The sequence below is a fragment of the Pholis gunnellus genome (genome assembly GCF_910591455.1).
Source record: "Pholis gunnellus genome assembly, chromosome: 3".
Classification (NCBI taxonomy): Eukaryota; Metazoa; Chordata; class Actinopteri; order Perciformes; family Pholidae; genus Pholis; species Pholis gunnellus.
In genome coordinates, this window is record NC_136529.1 from 26,719,044 (window position 1) to 26,740,383 (window position 21,340).

At 38.6% G+C, this 21,340-nt stretch overlaps 1 protein-coding gene across 1 annotated transcript; it reads right to left on the minus strand.

Annotated features, from left to right (window-relative positions):
* Window positions 1-1,425: 1,425 nt before the first annotated feature.
* LOC306693858 (protein FAM107B-like) lies at window positions 1,426-21,077 on the minus strand. Its single transcript, XM_079156515.1, has 5 exons — window positions 20,942-21,077; window positions 12,435-12,510; window positions 7,838-8,042; window positions 4,773-4,935; window positions 1,426-3,900 (listed from the first exon to the last, which is right to left on the minus strand). The coding sequence occupies exons 1-5, from the start codon at window positions 20,963-20,965 to the stop codon at window positions 3,784-3,786; spliced, it is 585 nt and encodes a 194-aa protein (XP_079012641.1). The 5' UTR covers window positions 20,966-21,077; the 3' UTR covers window positions 1,426-3,783.
* Between the last annotated feature and the right edge of the window lie 263 nt (window positions 21,078-21,340).

The window sequence follows — 21,340 nt, forward strand, 5'->3', positions numbered from 1 at the left end:
CGGTCATTACTGCACTACAACTGAAAATATTGATTTAGTCTTTGGGGTCCTCTGCAGTCTGAAGAGGTTCAAACTGTGATTTGTTCAGCTGATATTCCAACAGTTCTAACATTAAACTAACTTTATTCTTCTATTGTAAACTCTGTTGATTCCAGCTTGTTGTCGGCTGCTTTATTGTGAAAACACGTGACACTGAAACAGGAAGCTGGTTCTGTTCTGGTAGTCAATCACGAGTCTGTGGTGGAGGTTTTAGAGAAGAAGATTTTGTTGTTTCTTTCTATTTTAGTTAAATCTTTTACTTTCTTTCTTTACTTTACTCTTATTACTATTGTGTTCTACTTTGCAACGGTGTCAGTACTATTTATCTTACAGTTAACAATTGTTTTTCTATTGTTCATATAATTATGTTATATATTGTTTTTTGTTCTTTATGTTGTCATCGTTCATGAAACTCTGGCATAAGAATGTCCTTCAGGATTAATACAGTTCTATCTCATCTTATTTAAATCTGTACACATTGTGATGCTCAGCTTCCAGTTTCTTTTGCCTTTGATGGAGATTTATTCTCTTATTCAACTGTTCAGACGGATCTTTGTCTCTTTCAGTCTGGTTGAATCGACCCTGATCCTCCAGCAGAGACTGGTCCACCGTGGACAGACCCAGATCCTCCAGCAGAGACCGGTCCACCGTGGACAGACCCAGATCCTCCAGCAGAGACCGGTCCACCGTGGACCTACAGTCGGAGCTCCGGAGGGAGGAGGAGAGCTCAGCTCCCGGCTGCAGCAGCGTCTCCTCCTCCTCCTCCTCCTCCTCCTCCTCCTCCTCCTCCTCCAGGAGCAGAGCTTCTCCTCTCTGGGAGTCAACACCGACACCACGCTGCTGGAGACCCAGGACGTATTACTGGACCTGCTGGAGGGAAGGGAGGCACGGGAGAACCAGAACCAGGACTGAGAGGGGCAGACTGTCAGACCCTACTGCAGTAGAATGAGAGGTATTCTAAAGGGAGTCTGATGCTGAGAAACACTACCACTTTAGTCCACAGGGGGCGACAGAGTCAACACAAGATTAAACTTCCTTGTGTTAAAGTTAATAATAAATAAACTTTATTTTTTGCTTTAATTGTCCTACATTGAATATATTATCTTATCATGTGTTAGGATTATGTCAACAAGTGGCTTGTTTATAGTGTAGTATTTTGTAAAAGTATTTATGTTTTTTTGTAATTTTATTAAATCTGTATATCTCTGCTGGTAACTTTGTGTCTAACGTTCAGATGTGATGCAACAAATACTAATAAAATAAAACAACTTTGTTCGTGATATTGCAGGTTATGAACACTTCGTGTCACAGGATAAACAGTTTAACATCTGAGCAGCATGGTGTTCATACTGAGAGTCTCTCCAGGAGAATAAAGCACCAAAACAGCAGCATTTATGTCCTTTATTGTCTTCATGTCAACAAACACATTTCTGCTGCAGCTTCTACTTTTATCTGAACATGTTAATGAGAACAGAACGTCCCTTTACAAGCCGCAAAAAAGTCAAAAATAAAAATAAAAATAAGTCTGTTTTAGATTTGACTCTTCATTTATACAGTTAAAAGTCTAAAGTGCTCTATAATCAAGACATTAAAAATGATTTCAATGATTGTACAATATTCACTATCAACAACTGTTTTAAGAAATGTCCAAATGTAAGGCTTCAGTTACACTTTAATGTGATCTGTGAGAGGAGGTCATGGGGGTAAAAATAATATATATACGGTGCAGCCGAAGACATCATCATCTCATATTTACAACAAGACGTGTCATTATAAGACGTTCTCTTGTCATCATTAATCGCAGTCGTGTCACAATTAAAAGTAAAATATCTCGAGGTAATTTATGACAAAATTAATGTAATCAGCATCTCAAAATTACAAGAAAAGCAAAGTTCTGTGTGATGTAATAATGTGATATGAAAGATACGTTGTTACGACTTCCATGAAGTAAAAGATTTGTATGTTTTAATTAAAAGAGAGAAATATTGTGAGTATTATTAGGACTTCTGTGTATTATGTGTATTATATTCTCTCTCCAGTACAGCCGCTGTACAGTGAATCTCAATAATTAAAACGGGATACAAATGATAAAAAACAGAAGTTTCCTTTCACATATTAATGACGGACGTGTTAATCGTGAACAATCTCTCTCGTCCACGAACACGGAGATGAGATTTAGGCACAATTTGTTCCAACGGATGTTTTCTTTGACACACAGGTTATTATTTCTACATCCTGACGATCAAAACGAAGCAGCACTTTTTGGAGACGTTCTCGTAATTATACGATAGAAGAGTTTCTGTGATTAGAACAATACAAGATCATATCTTGTTGTTGTTGTTGTTGTTGTTGTTGTTGTTGTTGTTGTTGTTGTTGTTGTTGTTGTTGTTGTTTGGGGAATGCGGTTCACTTCTGTTATTTTTCTGCGTAAAAAAAAATCTAAAATAACCAATCGAGATCTTAAAATTATCTGGTGATAACAGAAACAACTCTCCTAATTATGATGTAATTTCTTTCGTTTATATAATTTAGTTGTAAAATAAATAAATATGTATATATAACTATTCATAATTATATAATATGGAAATTGCAATAAGGACAATAATCTCATAGTTATTGCTTCCATGTCATATAAATATAACTAAGCTAATAAATCACATAATTATGAGATTGTTTTCTTGTAATTTGACTTCTGTATAGCATAATTATAATTATTTAGCATTTACTGTAATAATGATATTTAATTATATCTGTGTTCATAATTATGACCTCCGAGTCTGATAATCATGAGTTAGCATCTCAAGAAAAGATAATTAAACGTAACTCTATGTGTCTAGTAATGATCATTTACAAATTACAAATAATTATTTCACTTTTATGAAAATCTGCTTCCATAATTTTTATAACCAATAATAAGTATTTTTTATTTTTTTATTACGTACACAGTAAGACATTTAGAACAATATTTTCCCCCAGATTTATTTATTTACTTTCTTCTGTGTGACGTATTCATTTTAACTCAGTTTGTTGTAATTTAACAGAGAAAGTGAGATTCCGATGTCTCTTGACTTCTATTCATCATAATTAAATTACATTTTCACTTTGTAATCACAAGATCAAATGCAATAAAAACAACATTTATTGCATTTTTTAAATGTCTCATAATAAATGAATCTCGTCAGAATTTCGCCATCACAAGAAAACTTTTGAGTAACTAGTTATTAGACTTGAATCTCGTATTAATTAAATGTTTTCCTGAAATAAGACGTAACTACATCTGATAATAACGAGAAAAACTTGTATCTTATAATTTCGAGAGTCTCGTAATTATGACTTCTGTTTAATATAATTATGACTTCTGCATATCGTAGTTATGACTTCTATATATCTTTAGAATTACTTTGATTGACAAAAAGATTTCCTCATTTACAAGATCTTTTCTTGTAATTATGAGAAAACATTTCCCGTTTCCCAAACATCTTTCTGTGACACATCAGGAAACACTAACTGATAACAAGTCAAATCTTAGTCCTTCCTTCTGAGCAGAAAGATGCCACCAGATGTGGCGAGTCAGGTAATCCATCCCATCATGAACGGTGTGTCAAACACGGTCTCAGGTGCGTTTACTCTGATCCGCAGTATGTTTGTGTCTTCAGAGTGTCTGCTTGTGTCCTCAGACTGTCCTGTGAACATGTGGACGGTCTCCTTCTTAGTTTGCTTTGTCCTGCAGGACAGCAATTGTCTCTACACCTCCTTCTCTTCTTTACTATGAAACGACGTCCGTCTCAGATTTTCCTTCACTTTGACAAACTCCGGAGCTTTCAGGTTTTCTTCCTGCTCCTTCTCCTGCTGTTTGTCCAACTGCAACACCGAGAGACAAAATGTTAAAGACAACACCGAGAAACAAAACGTTAAAGACAACACCGAGAAACAAAACGTTAAAGACAACACCGAGAAACAAAACGTTAAAGACAACACAGAGAGACAAAACGTTAAAGACAACAACGAGAGACAAAACTTTAAAGACAACACAGAGAGACAAAACGTTAAAGACAACAAAGAGAGACAAAACATTAAAGACAACAAAGAGAGACAAAACTTTAAAGACAACAAAGAGAGACAAAACTTTAAAAACAACAACGAGAGACAAAACTTTAAAGACAACAAAGAGAGACAAAACGTTAAAGACAACAACGAGAGACAAAACTTTAAAAACAACACAAGAGATAAAACGTTAAAGACAACAACGAGAGACAAAACGTTAAAGACAACACTCTGTGTTGTATGTGTTGGTGTGTGTTTCCGTGTTCTGTGTGTTGTGTGTGTAGTGTGTTGTTGTTGTGTGTGTGTGTGTTGTGTGTGTAGTGTGTTGTGTTTTTGTGTGATGTGTGTGTCTTGTTGTGTGTCCGTGTAGTGTGTGTAGTTGAGCGTGTTGTTGTTGTTGATTGTTTTTGTGTATTGTGTGTGTGTTGTGTGTGTAGTGTGTGTAGTTGTGCGTGTGTTGTTGTTGATTGTTTTTGCGTATTGTGTGAGTGTGTTGTTGTGTGTGTAGTATGTAGTTGTGCGTGTGTTGTTGATGATTGTTTTTGTGTATTGTGTAGTTGTGTGTGTTGTGTGTGTGTTGTTGTTGATTGTTTGTGTATTGTGTAGTGTGTGTAGTTGTGTGTGTGTTGTTGTTGATTTTTTTTGTGTATTGTGTGTGTGTGTGTAGTTGTGTGTGTAGTGTGTGTTACCTCTTCCAGTTTCTGGTGTCTCTTCAGAAGCTCCGCCTCCAGAGGAGAAATCTTCTTGCGAGCTTCTTCTTCCTGTTTCCTCTGTTTGATCAGCTGATCTCTTTTCCTCGACTCCAGAACTCTTTGTAGCTCCGGCTTCGTCTCCACACTCGTCCCGCTGCCTCTGAACACACACACACACACACATTATATTCACATATCAGACCACAGACATAATGATGAACCAACTGTGAACTCATCGACTGACAGACACTGATACTGATCATCAGCATCAATCAATCATCAGCATCAACAACAAGCTGATATCGATCAGTACATCACCCCAGCTCATACAAAACACACAGTATGACAGCTAAAAACAGCTAAGCTGAACAAAGGTAAAACTTTTACTCTGTACAAATATATATATATAGTACATACATACATATATAGTATATATAAAAACAATAACATTTTTAAACAGTAAGACAACAGTGCAAAGTACTGGAATAAATAGTGAATGATTAAAGTAACACATTGCTTTATATACATGAGGTAAATATTTAGATATATATAATAAATATGACTTTTGTTTGTGCATGCGTGTATTTTCAGTTTGTGTGTGTGTGAATAAATATAAGAGAGTGAAATAATGTATTTTTTCTTCTTCTTGTATCTGAATGAGTGTGTTTCTGTTTCCTCCAGCAGAGGGCAGTATGCTATAACTACATATCAAACTATGAACAAACGCATAACATGTGTTTCTGCACACACACACATTATGTGTGCGAGTCTGGACGTGTGTCTGAGACGTGCACATGCAGAAATGTTGCATGTAAAAACATAAATGCCTTCATATGTGATGTCATTTATCACAAAGATATGTGTTTTTTACTTATTAACATTCTTTGTGTCAGTTTTCTTGGTGCGTCTGCTGCATAATTAGCATTTTGTCTCTTCGCTCTCAGCTTGAAGTTCTGAGTTCAAGTTCCGGTTGATTTGTGTAACAGCTGATGAGAGTCTTTGATTTGCCTCTGGGCCTCCTTTCAGCTTCTCTTTTCCTCCTGAATGATACAACTGAAGAGGAAAAACAACAAAACAAAAAACCTCGACCTTGTTTCTTTGCCCACAGTGTTAAAGCTCTGAGTGTGAATGAGCGACTGCGGAGGTGAAAACTTTCCCAGAGTCCTCGGCGCGCAGGCCTGCGAGGTGGGAGGCTGTTGCTTAGCAGCATCCGCTCGTGTCTTCAGAAAATGTACACGACGAGACGACAGGCGTTAAAAAAAAAGAAACAAATACCGCTCTCTGATTGGTCAGCTCGTGGCAGCCAGCTGACCGCCCTAATGGCCTTAAAGCTGAATTCTGCTGAGGGACCATTTCAATAAGTAAAGCTATACAGAACAGAATGAGGCACAAACAAACAACATTTATTCAATAGGGAATATTAGTATGAACATAAATAAGATGTCACAGTGACTAATATCCACTTCTCATATACAGTCGATGGTATACATAGTATTTAATGTATAAAAGGAAATCGTGGGAGTCTGAACGGTGCGGCTGATAATTTACAGGTGTTATGCTTATGTTTGTCAGTAGAGGAGATGCTGAATCATCAGCCAGCATGAGCCAAAGCTTAGTGTTATATTTTATTATTTTCTGCATTTTATATATATTTTTAACAATTCCTCAGTGGACTGATGTTTAGAAACTTTGAGTTCGGCATTTTGGCCGTCACCATCTTGGTTGTTTTTTTTTGCAACCAGAAGTGACACGAGAGGTCTGAGCAACCAAACGCTGAATCAGACATTTTTTTAGGCAACAAAAATGTTACAGTTAACTTTCATGAACTGAAAACACTCTGTGAAAGGGTTAAAGCATACCCTGCTTTATGGTCTATTTGACTCTAAATGGACCATCATTTACTAAATGAACATCATGCTGTATTGAAGAAGACTTGAAACTAAAGATTGAGACCATAAACTCATGTTTACAATGTTTACTGAGGGAATAAATCAAGTGACAGTAGAGTAATCTTCTCATAGACTTCTATACAATTTTCTTTTTGCAATCGAAGGAGTCGCCCCCTGCTGGTCAGTAGAAGGAATGCAAGTTTGAAGACACTTCAGCATTGGCTTCCCTTTTCAGAACTGGAGGTTGCCGACTGATTTATGCTCTATGACTTAGCTGAATACTTGATGGTTGATATTTAGTAAGACATTGCATCTATATTGCCCAGTATTCCCAGCTAATCGACATTTGAATTTCAATATTTAATCAAAAAGTTGTAGCTAAACATTGATTGAGAGACGAGATACTCATTGTTTTGTAATAAAACTATGTGCGCACATATATTGTCTCGACTGGTCCCTAACCAGGCTGCATATTCAAGTGCACATGGTTATCTTTTCCGAGCTACACTTTATAAACACCGTTGCTTTTGGCGTTTAATCAAATGTAATAAATAGTGACGTGAGCGTGAACTACGCTTAGTCAGACACAAAGTCACAGAACAGCCTTGGAGGTGGCTGTAGAGCAAGACACAGATGAGAGAGATGCACTGTGAATACTTCACTGAAAGTACAAGTACTTTTGAACATTGTTGAGGAAAGAAAAGACAAGCTGATGATCTGGACCGATAATGTGTTTCCTTCAGTGACTCAGCAGCAGGACGTGAGAAAATATTTCGACTGTCGTGATTTTAAAAACTGAGAACAGATTTAGTGACAGTGTGAGGCAGAGACATTCCACAATGTCCTGGTATTTCAAAAATGGTCCTCACTTTAAGAATAGTGGTCTGAATAAAAAAAAAAAAACGTTCTAATGTCCTCAGTTTCCCGAAGAAATTCCCTTAAAACAGTTCCCACTTCCCTCAAATGTCAGAAAAATATCTTCAATTTCTAAACAAATGTCCCCACGTTCCAAAATGTCCTCGCTTTCAGAAATGTCTTCACTTCTAAAAAAAGATCTTTATTTTCCAACAAATTTCCTTGCTTCCCACAAATGTCCTCATGATCCAAAATGTCCCCTCTCCCCACTGCGGTCCTCACATGGGCATGTAGACAAACACACACACACACGGTTACCGTTTGCAGCTGCTCATCAGCTCTCGGTGAAGCTCCTGGTGACTCTTTGAAGCTTTGACAGGATTCACCAGCTTCTTGGGTTTGATGAGGTCGTCCTCCTCGTCTCCCTCTAGATAGTCGGGCTGGGGGACGTAGCTGGACACCGGGGACGGTTTCCTGTGGACGCCCTCAGACCGGTGCTGCTGCAGGTCTGCATACGCTGAGGCTGAGGACACAATCACGAGGACGCTCAGATTAAAACTCTAATCAGCTCTGCAGAGGTTGAACCCTTTAGATTGCACTGACTCCATGATTTTCCCTCTAGCGCCCCCCTCAGGACATCTGTAGTAAAACACTATAGTAAAACAGGGACTTCCTCTTATGATTTTTGGCAGAATGAACGTGTGTTTGTGAACACCATGTTTTCGGGATTTTGTCTGAACTACAGTGTTCATGTCTCCGCCTGTCTGTCGTCCCCATTTGTCTGCCAGAAGAAAGGACAGATTAACAGGCATCTGATCCGAGTCCTCAGATATTCTGGGAGACAGAGATCAGATGTCATACAGTTCACCTCACACAATGATCTCTTTCTCAAGCGCAACCAGAGACCAACGTCCGCTGCTGCTTCATATTTCACAAAAATAAAAATGAGCTTTGGGTGCAGCACCCGGCCACACGTATGTGGACAGCTATCTGGAACACGAGCTCTTCTGGTTTCAGACTTTCCTCCAGATGTTGAAGCTGCTGCAGAGATTTGTCCAGACTCCAGAGCATCAGCGGGGGCTGACAGCGAATGTTGCATGATGTGCAGTTTAAATGTACTTAGGTCGATTTTTACCATGATGACGTGTTGCAGTGGATAAAAACTAACGCGTTTCAGCAGCCTGTTTCACCGAATCTGCAACATGCAACCTGCGGCTCAGCAACTTGATATAATTTCCTCCCACATGAATGTTGAAACATTTAACTAAACAAAAGAAACACCATTATTTTGACCAAAGAACGATCATGAATCTCGCACACTGACAGTTATTCATTAACCGGGAATGCTGAAAACATTTCTCAGCTTTGTGTTTGAGCTGCACGACTGCGCTGCTGTTGCTCCTCCATGTTTCAACATTTACAACACTGACATTTGACTATGTGAATCCAACAGAGCGGAGATTTGACAAAAGTCTGATTGGATGATTCTTGCAGCTTAATGCTGTCGTAGTTGTCTTCTCTCCAGTTGATCTGGACTCAGTCTGCGACTTTGCACTTGGTTTAATCTCAGAGTGGAGATGAATCAACAGGAGGGTTGGACCGATGCAGGAAGTCTGGACGGACTTTGAGACATACCGTGGTTTCATATTGATCTGAGACAGGACGTGCAAACTAAACCCACTCTGTAGTTTATCGACGTTTCTATGAGTGCCTGTTATCTGGTTACAACTGTAAACTGTGATAACTCTGTGAGAGGAAGACTGTCTGACTCCACCTCAGCCAGCAGGAAACGTGATCATGTTACACAGTAACATCAGAACATAATGTATTTTCTCTTCTTCATCCTGAGAATTAAATCACACTGAAGTTATTAAATCAGATCAAACCTGCTGCTGCAAATCGCTCAAAGCATCTCAAACCTTGTGACGAATGGCTTCGGTGAAACTCATCCTGTAGCATCAGATTTTACAAGCTGTGCACCAAACTGTGCACTCACACTCCATAGTGTTAACTATATATGGTTCTTTACATTACATTTCTATTTGATTCTACATTCTGGTTGTCTCTGTGAATGACCGGTGCCAACAACAATAACACTGATTATAATAATAGTCAAAAAATGTAAAAATAATTACACATTTATTTGAAATTAAACTAAAATCTACATAATGCTTTAAATTTGAATTATACTGAAAAAAACTGGTGATTTTTAAAAGAAATTGTACAGACTTTACTATTTGTCAATTAATCACACAAACAGAGTTGATAACTGTTTGAACACAGCAGGTTGAAGTCTGCTTTCGTCTTATATAAACACTCGGGTCACACAGTGACATGTTGCAAAAGACAAACTAGTTTGAACTGTACAGCTATTGATCCGCTCCTAGAAAATCAATCCTGCTTTCACCATTGAGCAAACATCAAAAAGCTCTGACCAAACCAGGTCTAGAACACCTCAGAAAATTGTACCACAACAGAATCAAACCCCCAGAGAATATTGGACTAAACCAGGATTAAATCACCAGAACATATTTGACCAAACCAGGATTAGAAAAACTGAAATTATTGGGACAGACAAGGATTAAAACGCCAGAGAATATTGGGACAAACCAGGATTAAAAAAACAGAGAATATTGTGCAAAAGCAAAATTAAAACACCAGAGAATACTGGACCGGACCGGGACTAAAAAACTAAAGAATGTTGGACCAAAGCAGGACTAAAACACCAAGTCTTCAAGACTCCACATTCCTTTAATTCTGATGAGAAGAGATGTTTTATTACATAACAATCCCAGAAAAGTAAGTTGATCTGAACTCCTACTCAAATGAAATGTATCTGCCAACAGTGATTTCATCTTCATCCTACGCTCCCCACTTCCACACCAACCTCACACTGTTTTAATATTTTGTTAGTGCCACGCTGCTCTCCAACACATGACTCAAGCGTTGAATTATTCATGAAATGTAAATTATAATATAACTTTATGGTTGGCATACTTAATTCACACCACTGCACACCCCAACACATTTGTAAAAGCCTCATTGTCAAGTCCTAAAATAATAAAATCACGTTATTAAATGCAATCTTTTATGAAATAATAATAGTTTCCTAGGTACATGAATTATTGACCCGCAAATAACCTCCATCTCAACGAGTAACTTATTCCTAGTAGTTACATTATTTAAATTTAAATTCCAAAATGACAGTCAAACATTTTTGTATAAGTTTTATTCTACTCATAACACACATTTCCATACATTCAGCAAATACACTGAATACATTCAACACAAAGCGCTGACATGCAGATAAATCTATCAAAATAACACAAATTATAAACAGCTGATAAAAAAGTAAAACAGTCAAAGTTAAAATGACAGAGCAGAAGAGAATAAAACAAAATATCTAAAACAAATTGTAAACACAACAACGACACACAAAATAATGCTGCACACACCCAGCAGAAAATAACAATATTAGTTAAATACAATTTAAATAAGTAAGAAAATGCTTCAGGAGGATCCAGTCAGTCCTCCTCTGCTTCTTACCAGACTTCACCATCCCCTCCCTGGCTGTGGTGGACCATTCGGGGCTAATGCTTGTCCTCTGATCCATCTGATCCATCTGATCCAGATCCAGATCCAGGTCCTGGTGATCCTCATGTGTTTCAGTCTGTGTGAACCATCATGCTCTCTGTAGAGGAGCAGCAGCGCTCCACTCCTCCCGACTGAGTCATGCCGAGTGTAAAACAGCGGTCACATGATCCTCCCAGTGTTTCCCTCCCCCTCCTCCTCCTCCTCCTCCTCCTCTTTGTGAAGATTTCTGACAACCTGCTCTCAGACTTTTCCCACGCTGCTGTCTTCAGGTTTTGATTTGAAATAAAAACTGTCCACAAGTGAAAGTCTGAAGATGGTGGAGGTGAAAATTCACAGTGTTCAAAAAGAACAGGGTTCATCCTCTGGAGAGAATGGATGTGCTCAGTGTATTATAAGTCCTCCAAATTAAAAGATAAAATACATTGTTTGTTCATGACTGTTGAAACACTGGTTTAAGGTTTGAAACCACTGTGAACTTTGTGACGCTGAAAATGACCTTTTCATAGAGCTAGGCTAGCAGTTTTCCCCTGTTTCCAGCCATTGTGCTAAGCTAGGCTAAACACATCCTGGACCTCTCTCTGTATGGCCATACAGAGATGAAACTAAGGCTACATTCACATTTAATGCTCAATTCAGAGTGTCTTAAAGCTGCATTCTCTCTAATGTACACCAGGGGGCGACTCCTCCAGTTGTATAGAAGTCTATGAGAAAATGACTCTACTTCTCTCTTGATTTATTACCACAGTAAACATTGTAAACATGAGTTTATGGTCTCAATCTCTAGTTTCAAGTCTTCTTCAATACAGCATGATGTTCATTTAGTAAATGATGGTCCATTTAGAGTCAAACAGACCATTAAGCAAGGTATGCTTTAGGGCGGGACTTACTGTGATTGACAGGTCTCTACCAGAGACATATACGGCTACATCACTTCTCCTCAGTCCAAATATGGTCACTTCCTGTTCACCGGTTGCGGACGTAGTCATCGTGACGTCACTCATTGGTTTGTGGACTACCGTCTTGAAGCCTCGAGTTCGGCGATTTCTTCATCACCATGTTGTTTTTTTGGCAACCAATGAACAGAAGTTACCATATCTGGAATGCGGAGGAGTGACGTAGTGACACCGTATACGGCTCTGGTCAAAGGTAGCCCCGCCCTAAAGCATACTCTGCTTTATGGTCATCTTCTTATGGACTTCTATGCAATCTGAATTCTTTTTGCAACCGGAGGAGTCGCCCCCCCCGCTAGTTGGTAGAGAGAATACAAAGATTTAAGACAACCAATCACAGGTCGGTTCTCCTGACAGAGGGACAAACTTACCTCTGCCGTTTGGGTGCTTTCCATTTTTCACACACTGCTGCTTCGATAAAGGCTCGTGGTCGATGCTGTACGCCTTCTGGAAAACCACAGAAGAAGAAAAAAGAGAGAATAAGGAGGGAGGACACATGACGCTGAAGCTCCGACAATGGCTTCATCAGTTCATGACGGACAAAGAGAAACCTGAGAATAATTCAGAAGTTATTGTTCTTCTGGCAACTATATTACCCACAATGCAACTGGACCAACAGTGGGTTGGGGAAGTGTGAGTGATGTATGTTTTTCTCTTAGTGTACCTGAATCTATTTATCTAGTATTCAGAGTATTTACAGTTTTTGAGTATTTGGTGTTGCACATCTTTCTTGTGTCGAGCTCAGCCTCCTTCTCCTTCTTTCACCTCCTTCTCCCCCGTCTCCTCACCTCCTTCCCTCCTCTCTCCACCCTCTCTCTTCTCCTCCCCAGCTCTCTCTCCTTACGCCCTCTCTTCCTCCCCTTCCCCTCTCTCCTCCTTCTCCTCCCCCTCTCTCCTCCACCCCCACTTCTCTCTTCTCTCACCTCCTCTCTCCTAACCCCTCTCTCTTTCTCCCCTTCTACTCTCTCCTTCTCTCTCCTCCTCCCCGTGCCTTCTCTCTTCTTTCACCTCCTCCCCCTCTCTCTCCCCCTCCTCTTTCTTCATCTCTCTTCTCTCTCCTCCTATCCCTCTTTCCTCTCTGTCCTCCTCCTCCCAACTCCTCTCTCTCTTTCTCACCTACTTTCTCCTCCCCCTTTCTCTCTCCTCCTCTGTCTGCTCCTCTCTCTTTTCTCTCCCACTCTCTCCCCTTCCTCCCACCTGTCCTCCCCCTCTCTCCTTCTCTCTCTTCTGTCACCTCCTCTTTCTCCTCCTCCTCTCTCTCCCTCTCTCCTCCTATGACTCCTCTCCCTCTCTCCTTTTCTCTCTTCTGTCACCTCCTCCCCCTCTCTCTTACTTACCCTCTTCTTTCTCCTCATCTCTCTTTTCTCTCCTCCTCCCCCTCTCTCCTACACTGAACCTCTCTCTTCTCCCACCTCCTCTCTCTCCCTCTCTCTCTCTCTTTCTCCCCTTCCTCTCTCTCCTCTTCCTTAACACTTTTCTCTCCCCCTCTCTCCTCATTCCCCCCAGTGTTTCTCGGCCGCTCGTCTCCTTTCAGACTCCAGGTCAGTTGGACGGCGTCCTCTCTGACTGAATGGACTTTGTGTTAGTTGCTAGGAGACTTCATCAGGCTTCAACATGGTGACAAGGCCCTCACTGTCTCCCCCCTCACCCCCCTCACCCCCTCAAGGAGGAGGGAGGGGGTCTCTGGAGGTCCCATGAATGTTGTTTACTGCAGGATGAAGATTTAATGAATGATCCTTTTCTCCTAATCTGGTCCCAGTCCGTCCACCAGGATGTTAACCAGTTCAACATGTGGAGAAATCCTCTTCTTCTTCATACTCTTCTTCTTCTTCTTCTGATGTTGATGATGATGAGGATGATGATGAGGATGATGATGATGCAGGTGTCATCATGACGCCCGCATCAGGTCAGTTTTATAAACGTGTGGTGCAGCATTAACAGACTAAATGTCACACGGGGGTTAAAACCACTGATCTGAATAAGAATAAACTCCACAGCTGACGTGAGATCAGCTGACGGGGGATTTGAACCTGTGACCCTCAGGTCTCTGATCCTGTGTGGTTCTGCAGGTTGAATCAGGAGCAGAACTGACCTGAGGACAGTCTGACCTCTGCTGGACGTACAGAAACATTACAACTCCGACTGTGAAGGGAAATCAGCGGTCTGAGGGGCCAAATCTGGCCCTCGAGCAAAGATATTACACACAGAAAAATAAAGGTGCCGTCTGGAACCGAAAATGGTTCTTCGGAGTGAGGCCATAGAAGAACCATTTCTGGTTCCACAAATAATAACATTTCCTTAAATGGTTCTTTAAAGAACCCACAAAAAAAGGAAAAAAAGGTTCTCGAAAGAACATTTTTCAAAAAAGTTCTTTATGCACCCAAATGGTTCCATAAAGAACCCTTTTCAAATGGTTCTTTAGCAAAAAATGTTGTACAACGGGAACAAATTGTACATTTAAACAGTATAACAATGGACTCAGGGTTCCCACGCTGTTTTTGAGATCATATTCCAGGATCTTTTCCGTGATGATTTATAAAATCATCTTTTTATGTATACATGTATATATATCAGCTGGTAGCTAACTACCCCACACCCAGATCATGGCAAGGTACTTTTTTTTCTAATTTATACCATCCAATAACTCAAACATTAATTAATAACCCTTTAATATCCCAATGAACCATATGACAAACCTGTAGAACCATCCAATAGATAAAATGGTTCTTTAGTAGGTGATGGTTCTTCGTGGAACCACACTGCCTTTTTAAGAACCATTGTTTTTCTGTGTGTAGTTTAATCTTAAACTACAGATAAAGGTACAAATAAAAAAACAAGATTATCTTTAATCTCACTTTGCTTTAAACGCAGAGAATTATTTGATGAGTTCACAGGAAAAAGAAACGGCTCTAAAGTCTCATTTAAATTTAACCTGAATAGAAAGATGGAGGCACAACACTTCTTCTTAAAGCTGAAGTTAAATCTGAAGATACTTTAACTAATGACGCATCTCACAGGACTTTATTCTGAAGGTCAGAGGTCACACGTATGACCGTCCAATCACAGCTCAGCAAACAGAGCTAATCTCAGCGTTTCTTCTTCTGTGGTTTCTTTTTCAAATTCATAGTATTTAAAAAGTAATCAACTACTAAAGAAGCATTTTTTAAAGGTGAAGATGAAGTTCTTAAAATGAGCTCCACCTTTTAATCAGCTGCAGCATGAAGGAGACGAAAACATTAATGCATCAATAATCTAAATTAAATATTATAATATATTAATCTGCATAGAGATTACTTTTACTTTTAGTACTTTGAGTATATTTGAACACTTGTGTACTCTTACTGCGGCAACATTTTTGAATGCAGGACTTTTACTTTGAAAACAGACTATTTCTACGCTTTTAGTACAGTTTACTTCTGAGTACTTCTTCTTCTGCTGTTAAAAAGTCAGCTTTTATAGGAGCTTCTTCTTCTTCTTCTTTTTCTCCTTGTTTCAATATTATTAGCTGCAGGGATTTTCTGTGATCCTAATATGGTCCAATCTGGATTTAACCCTCTGAAGACATCAACACTACAAACACAACTGTATTTATTTAAACATGTTTTTTCTGTGTTTCTGGACAGGACGCTGTGTATATAGGTCATCAGGCTGATCCTGGATCTGTCACCTCTTCTTCTTCTTCTTGTTAATGAGCAGTGTTACGTAACGGCAGCTGAAAATAGTCCCGTTGTTGTTTACTCTGTCAGAGCTCATTCACTCACACATGAGTTCACGAACTGACCGAGAACCTGCTGACGGGATCTGAGCTGTGATTGGTCGAGGCCGGTCCGCGCTCTGTTTGTTGTGAGGTTGATGTTATTGTGTTAATATTATAATCATGACATTTCAGGACTAAAAACAACTGTATATATAGTTGTTGTTGTTTTATATATACATACATATATATATATATATATATATATAGTTAGCGTTATAGCATGAATGTGATTGATTTGCTTAATTTACATTATTTATGTTTTTCTCAGTCACACTTTGGTGATACCGAAAGTGCAAAGGAAGTAGACATTATAACAGCAGTATGTGGGTTTTATATCACGGCTATGAACCAATCACATTACTTGATTTAAGATTCCCTTTATAAACAACAATATATTCATCACTTTACTTGTAAACAGACTGTATTTTAGTTTACTTCTTGAAAGTGTTCGCTGTATTTGTTCGTATATGCACAGTGAGACAATAGCATTGTTTGATTATATGTTGACAAAATGAAGTCAGACTTCTTGCTGAATAAAAAGACTCCATGAATCTATGAGGGCAGTTTAAAATCTGCTCAACGAGAACACAAACAAATGCAGAGAAAGTCAATAAAAATACATCCAAATGAACAACGGGGCATTTAAAGGTAATCTTATGAAACAAGACTACACTATATCTTTTTAATTATCCAACTGAAAACTCAGCTCAGTGTTTCCAACTCTTTCCCAGTGAAAGAAGCTAGCAGCATTAGCTACGAGAAGTTGCTAACTCAAGTCATCATCACTGACATCATCCAGGCCTCCCTCCGAAGCCACGCCCCCAACATTACCACAATGAAAGTAAACAACGTAACACATATTTGGTTTTAATTTAGTTTGAGGTGATCCTCAGATCCAGATTGCAGATCCACACACACACACACACATACTGCAGTTTTCAGTTTAGTTTAATATTAATTCATTCTAACGCTTTGGAATAAAGAATGTGACAGTTGAAACCTTCCTGGCTGAACATGTCACATGTTGGAAAATATCGATACGACATGAGAACCAGTTAATTAGAGACATGAAATCAATTTATTCTTGCCTTGTATTTTTATTTAATAGCGTTTTTTCACCAATTTGTTTTGTAAATATTCCAGATTTAACATTTTGACATTAACATTATTTTTTAATTAGTGCTTTAAGTAATTAACACCTCGTCAGAGTCTGGATGTGAGTCGTCTCTCCACCTGCTGCTGCTGACAGGAAACTCCGCTGAAAATAGACCCGTGAGTCGATCTGAGCAGGACGTCATGGCCACACATGACATCCCCCCCCCCCCCCCCCCCCCATACCCGGCACCCTGCTGTCAGCTGTCGCCGGTCACTGTGGCAACAAACACACCCAAACACGCCCACGTCAACAGGTGTGTTGGCCCCCCTCCATAGCTCAAATAGTTCGAGGAATCCACAAAGAGGAGCGAGGTCAAGTTCAACTTCAGTTCAAGGTACTTGTATGCTGTTTATGCCTCTACTTCACCACAGCTTCAGCTACTTTCCGAATCAGAACATTTAGAAAACCTGAAATGTTTAAGAGTTTACCAAATCTGATGTTTTGTTACAAATTAAACTCCCAAACAATGTGTACGTATTTAACGTATAATTAGTGTGATTAAGTATAACTGAAACAATTAGTTGATTAATCAATTAGTCAATTGACAGAAAGTTAATGGGAAACTATTTTTGATCGTTGAAGTATTTTTTCCAGTAAAAAGGTTTCATGGTTCAGATTTGCAGCTTTCCCTTCGAATAATGTTAATGTATTAATACTAATGTTAATAATGTACATGTATTATAAATACTGTAAATGTATTAATAATAATGTTAATAATGTACATGTATTATAAATAATGTACATGTTAATGTATTAATACTAATGTTAATAGTGTACATGTATTATAAATACTGTAAATGTATTAATAATAATGTTAATAATGTACATGTATTATAAATACTGTAAATGTATTAATAATAATGTTAATAATATACATGTATTATAAATAATGTACATGTTAATGTATTAATAATAATGTTAATTATGTAACTGTATTGGTAATAATGTTAATAATGTACATGTATTTTAAATACTGTAAATGTATTAGTGATAATCTAAATTAATTGGGGATACTGTTAATAATGTTGATTTATTAGTAATACTGTTAATCATGTTAATTTACTTTAATGCATAAGAAATAATAATCTAAAGAGAACATACAGTAGTATAACCGTTCCAGGGGACACTTTCATACTTAAAATACTTTTACTATATTTTCCTGATTACATTTGAATTTTTAACGTCACATTTTCAATGCAGGAGTTTTACTTGTAAGATCATTTTTTTTCTTTCTAATATGGTACTTTTATAGCAGTAAAGAATCTGAATACTTCCTGGTTTCATTGGCATGAAAACACTGAACACAGTTATTCAGGATACGTTTCAGTCACTCAGCAGCTCATAATACCTGTAATACCATCCCATAATACCAACTCAGTGCCTGGTCTTCATTGACCTGCAGTGGTTTCACTTCTCACCGTGATGTCACGGTGTACTCCAGGACTTGGCGTCATCACTGATGGGTGTGGTTACAAGTGTCTGACCACACCCACCAGTGGTGCTGCCGGAAACACTGAAGATGCTGCTGAACTTTGAAGGTGGAAAGTAACATAAATATGAATACAGATAAATAAATAAAGCTGCATGTGTGTTTGTAGTCAAACTGTCTCCTTTAAAAGTTTGCAGAATAATCCATCAGCAGCTCCAATGGATCTACAGACAACTATCACTGTAGTATCTTCATTCAACAGTTCGCATGATATCCTGCAAAAAAGTGACTCCTCATTTTTCATGCATTTTCCTACAAAACTCCAGCAACAAGTCGTGGTTTGGGTTAAAATAACTACGGAAGCCGGCGGCAACCTCCGGTTCTACCGAGTGAAGCCAAACTTGTCTTAAAGCTGCATTCTCTCTAATGTCCATCAGGGGGCGACTCCTCTGGTTGTATAGAAGTCTATGAGAAAATGACTCTACTTCTCTCTTGATTTATTACCTCAGTAAACATTGTAAACATGAGTTTATGGTCTCAATCTCTAGTTTCAAGTCTTCTTCAATACAGCATGATGTTCATTTAGTAAATGATGGTCCATTTAGAGTCAAACAGACCATAAAGCAGGGGATGCTTTAGGGCGGGGCTTGCTGTGATTGACAGGTCGTTACCAGAGACGTATACGACGTCTCTACGTCACTCCTCCTCATTTAAAATATAGTAACTTCTGTTCATTCGTATCGGAAAAAACAACATGGCGACGGTCGTAATCCAAGATGGCGAAAGCAAAATCACCAAACTCGTGGCATCGAGACAATGACTACGTCCACTTCTCATAAACAGTCTGTGGTTACATCCCAGAATATCTTTAATCAGATGGTCACGGTGTCATGTTCTCAATGTGGATTTAAATATAGCTCTGCACCATGCAAGTGGCTCATGGAGAGATTTCATGTGGGGTCAAACTTTATGAGTTTGAAAGAAATGTTCTCTGACCTCATCTGCACATCAAATGATAACAAACTGGGTCCAGACTCATAGTTTGAGAAACTCTTTCATAAGGCATAGCTGTAATTTAAAGGCTTGTCTATCTATGCTGTAAAAATAACATTTAAAATCTCCTCATTTTAACAAAGTCCTAAAAACAAAACTATGACTTTAAAAAAATCATAATACTGACTGAACTTATAGTATATCTCACTATTTTGACTTGGAGAGTGATGAACTTTCTGTATCTTGACTTAAAATCATAATTCATTCATTTTCATCATTCCTAACATTTTATCCTTTTTTATCCTCCAGCAGTCTGGAGAGAGAACATAACTGAACACAATAATAAATAATTGATAAATGATAAGATTCCCATTTTTTAGCATTTTTAACACCTCAACAACTATCGGACGGATTGTGATTAATGTGGTTCATCATTCATGGTCCCCTGAGGATGAACTGTCATAGCTTTTATGATCCTTTTCATCAGGTCAACATTTCATTGTGTCTGAGACTTTGATTCCTGACCAAATACCTGCAGAACTAATAACATTCACATCAGCCTCAGCCGTACGTTGTGTTTACCGATAATTAGCCAATGCTAATATGCTAACATGTTAAACCGAGACGATGAACATCGTAAACATTGTACCTGCTGAACATCTGTTAGCATGCTGATGTTAGCATGCTGGTGTTAGCGTTTCGGCTCAGTCTGCAGTTGCTTTAAAATTGTTTGATTGACTGACTTTTACTGTATTTGTTTTGTATCTTCTATGTGCTGTTTATTCTATAAATCATTGTAAATAAGAGCATGCTCTCAATGAACTAGCGAGATTAAATAAAGAATGAATGCATTAAAGAGTCTGTCTGGTTTATGTTTATTCTGATCATCAAAAAGAAAATATTTTACTTTCATTATTAATCTGGTGATTATTTCTTTGATTATTTAAAATGCCACTAAAAAGTGAAGAATGTCCATCACTTCTGTTTTAGACTCAGTTTACTGGAACCAGTGAATCTTTGTCACTTTAGCTTCAATGATTAATCGATTATCAACACAATCAATTAAAAGTTCCTGTTTCTGAACAAACTGGAAACCAAAGATCGAAGAAGTACTCAGACCTTTTACTTTAGTATCAGCACCAAAATATATACACATTAAGCAGAATAATATATATTACATAATTGTATGATAATTATTGATGCATTAATGTGTTTATCACTTTAACGTTGCAGCTAAAAGTGGAGCTCATTTTAATTACTTTATATACTGTAATAATAATGAACACTAGGTCGTTATATTTTGCATTAATAATCTGCAGAGTAACAAAAGCTGTCAGATAAATTAAGGACAATATTTCCCTCAGAGATTTAGTGGAGTAAAAGTATAAAGTAGCATAACATGGAAATATTGAAGTAAAGCACACTTGTACTGAAGTACTTGAGTAAATGTACTTGGTTACATTCCACCACTGATAACCAGGCTGTAGATAAAGTAAACAATCGACTGTAACACTGTCAAACTATAATTAGACCGGTGACTGACCTTCTTTCCATACGCAGCTCCCATTCTTCCCAGTCCTCTGCAGCAGGTTCACAGTCCACACAGCCTTCTTTCTGCCCTCTGTCCTCTCCTGCACTACTTATTTTTCCCAGCAGCCCCGGGCCGCCTCTTCCTCCTCCTCTTCCTCCTCCTCTTCCTCCTCCTCCTCCCGCCACCTGGCAGCCTAACAGCCCGGTCACTGGGGTCTTTTAGCCCACCGAACCGTGAGGCAGCTTCATAACAGCAAACCAGAACTGAGCCGGGGAGGAAAGAGAGAAGCTGAAACAAGTGTTTGACTGTAAGAAAGTGGAGGAGGTGGAGGAGGAGGTGTCCCAGTGTCCCAGCCACCTGTTACTGCTTGACTCTCTGCTCTCAGCTGTGAGGAGTTAAGATGCTCTGATT

Bases quoted from the DNA above. Each gene is read 5' to 3' on its own strand.
- LOC306693858 (XM_079156515.1), bottom strand. From the start codon at position 20,965: ATGGGAGCTGCGTATGGAAAGAAG. The intron at 12,511-20,941 runs GTCAGTCACCGG...GTGGTTTTCCAG, and splicing joins GAGCTGCGTATGGAAAGAAG to AAGGCGTACAGCATCGACCA. The intron at 3,901-4,772 runs GTAACACACACT...TCGGTGTTGCAG, and splicing joins GACACCAGAAACTGGAAGAG to TTGGACAAACAGCAGGAGAA.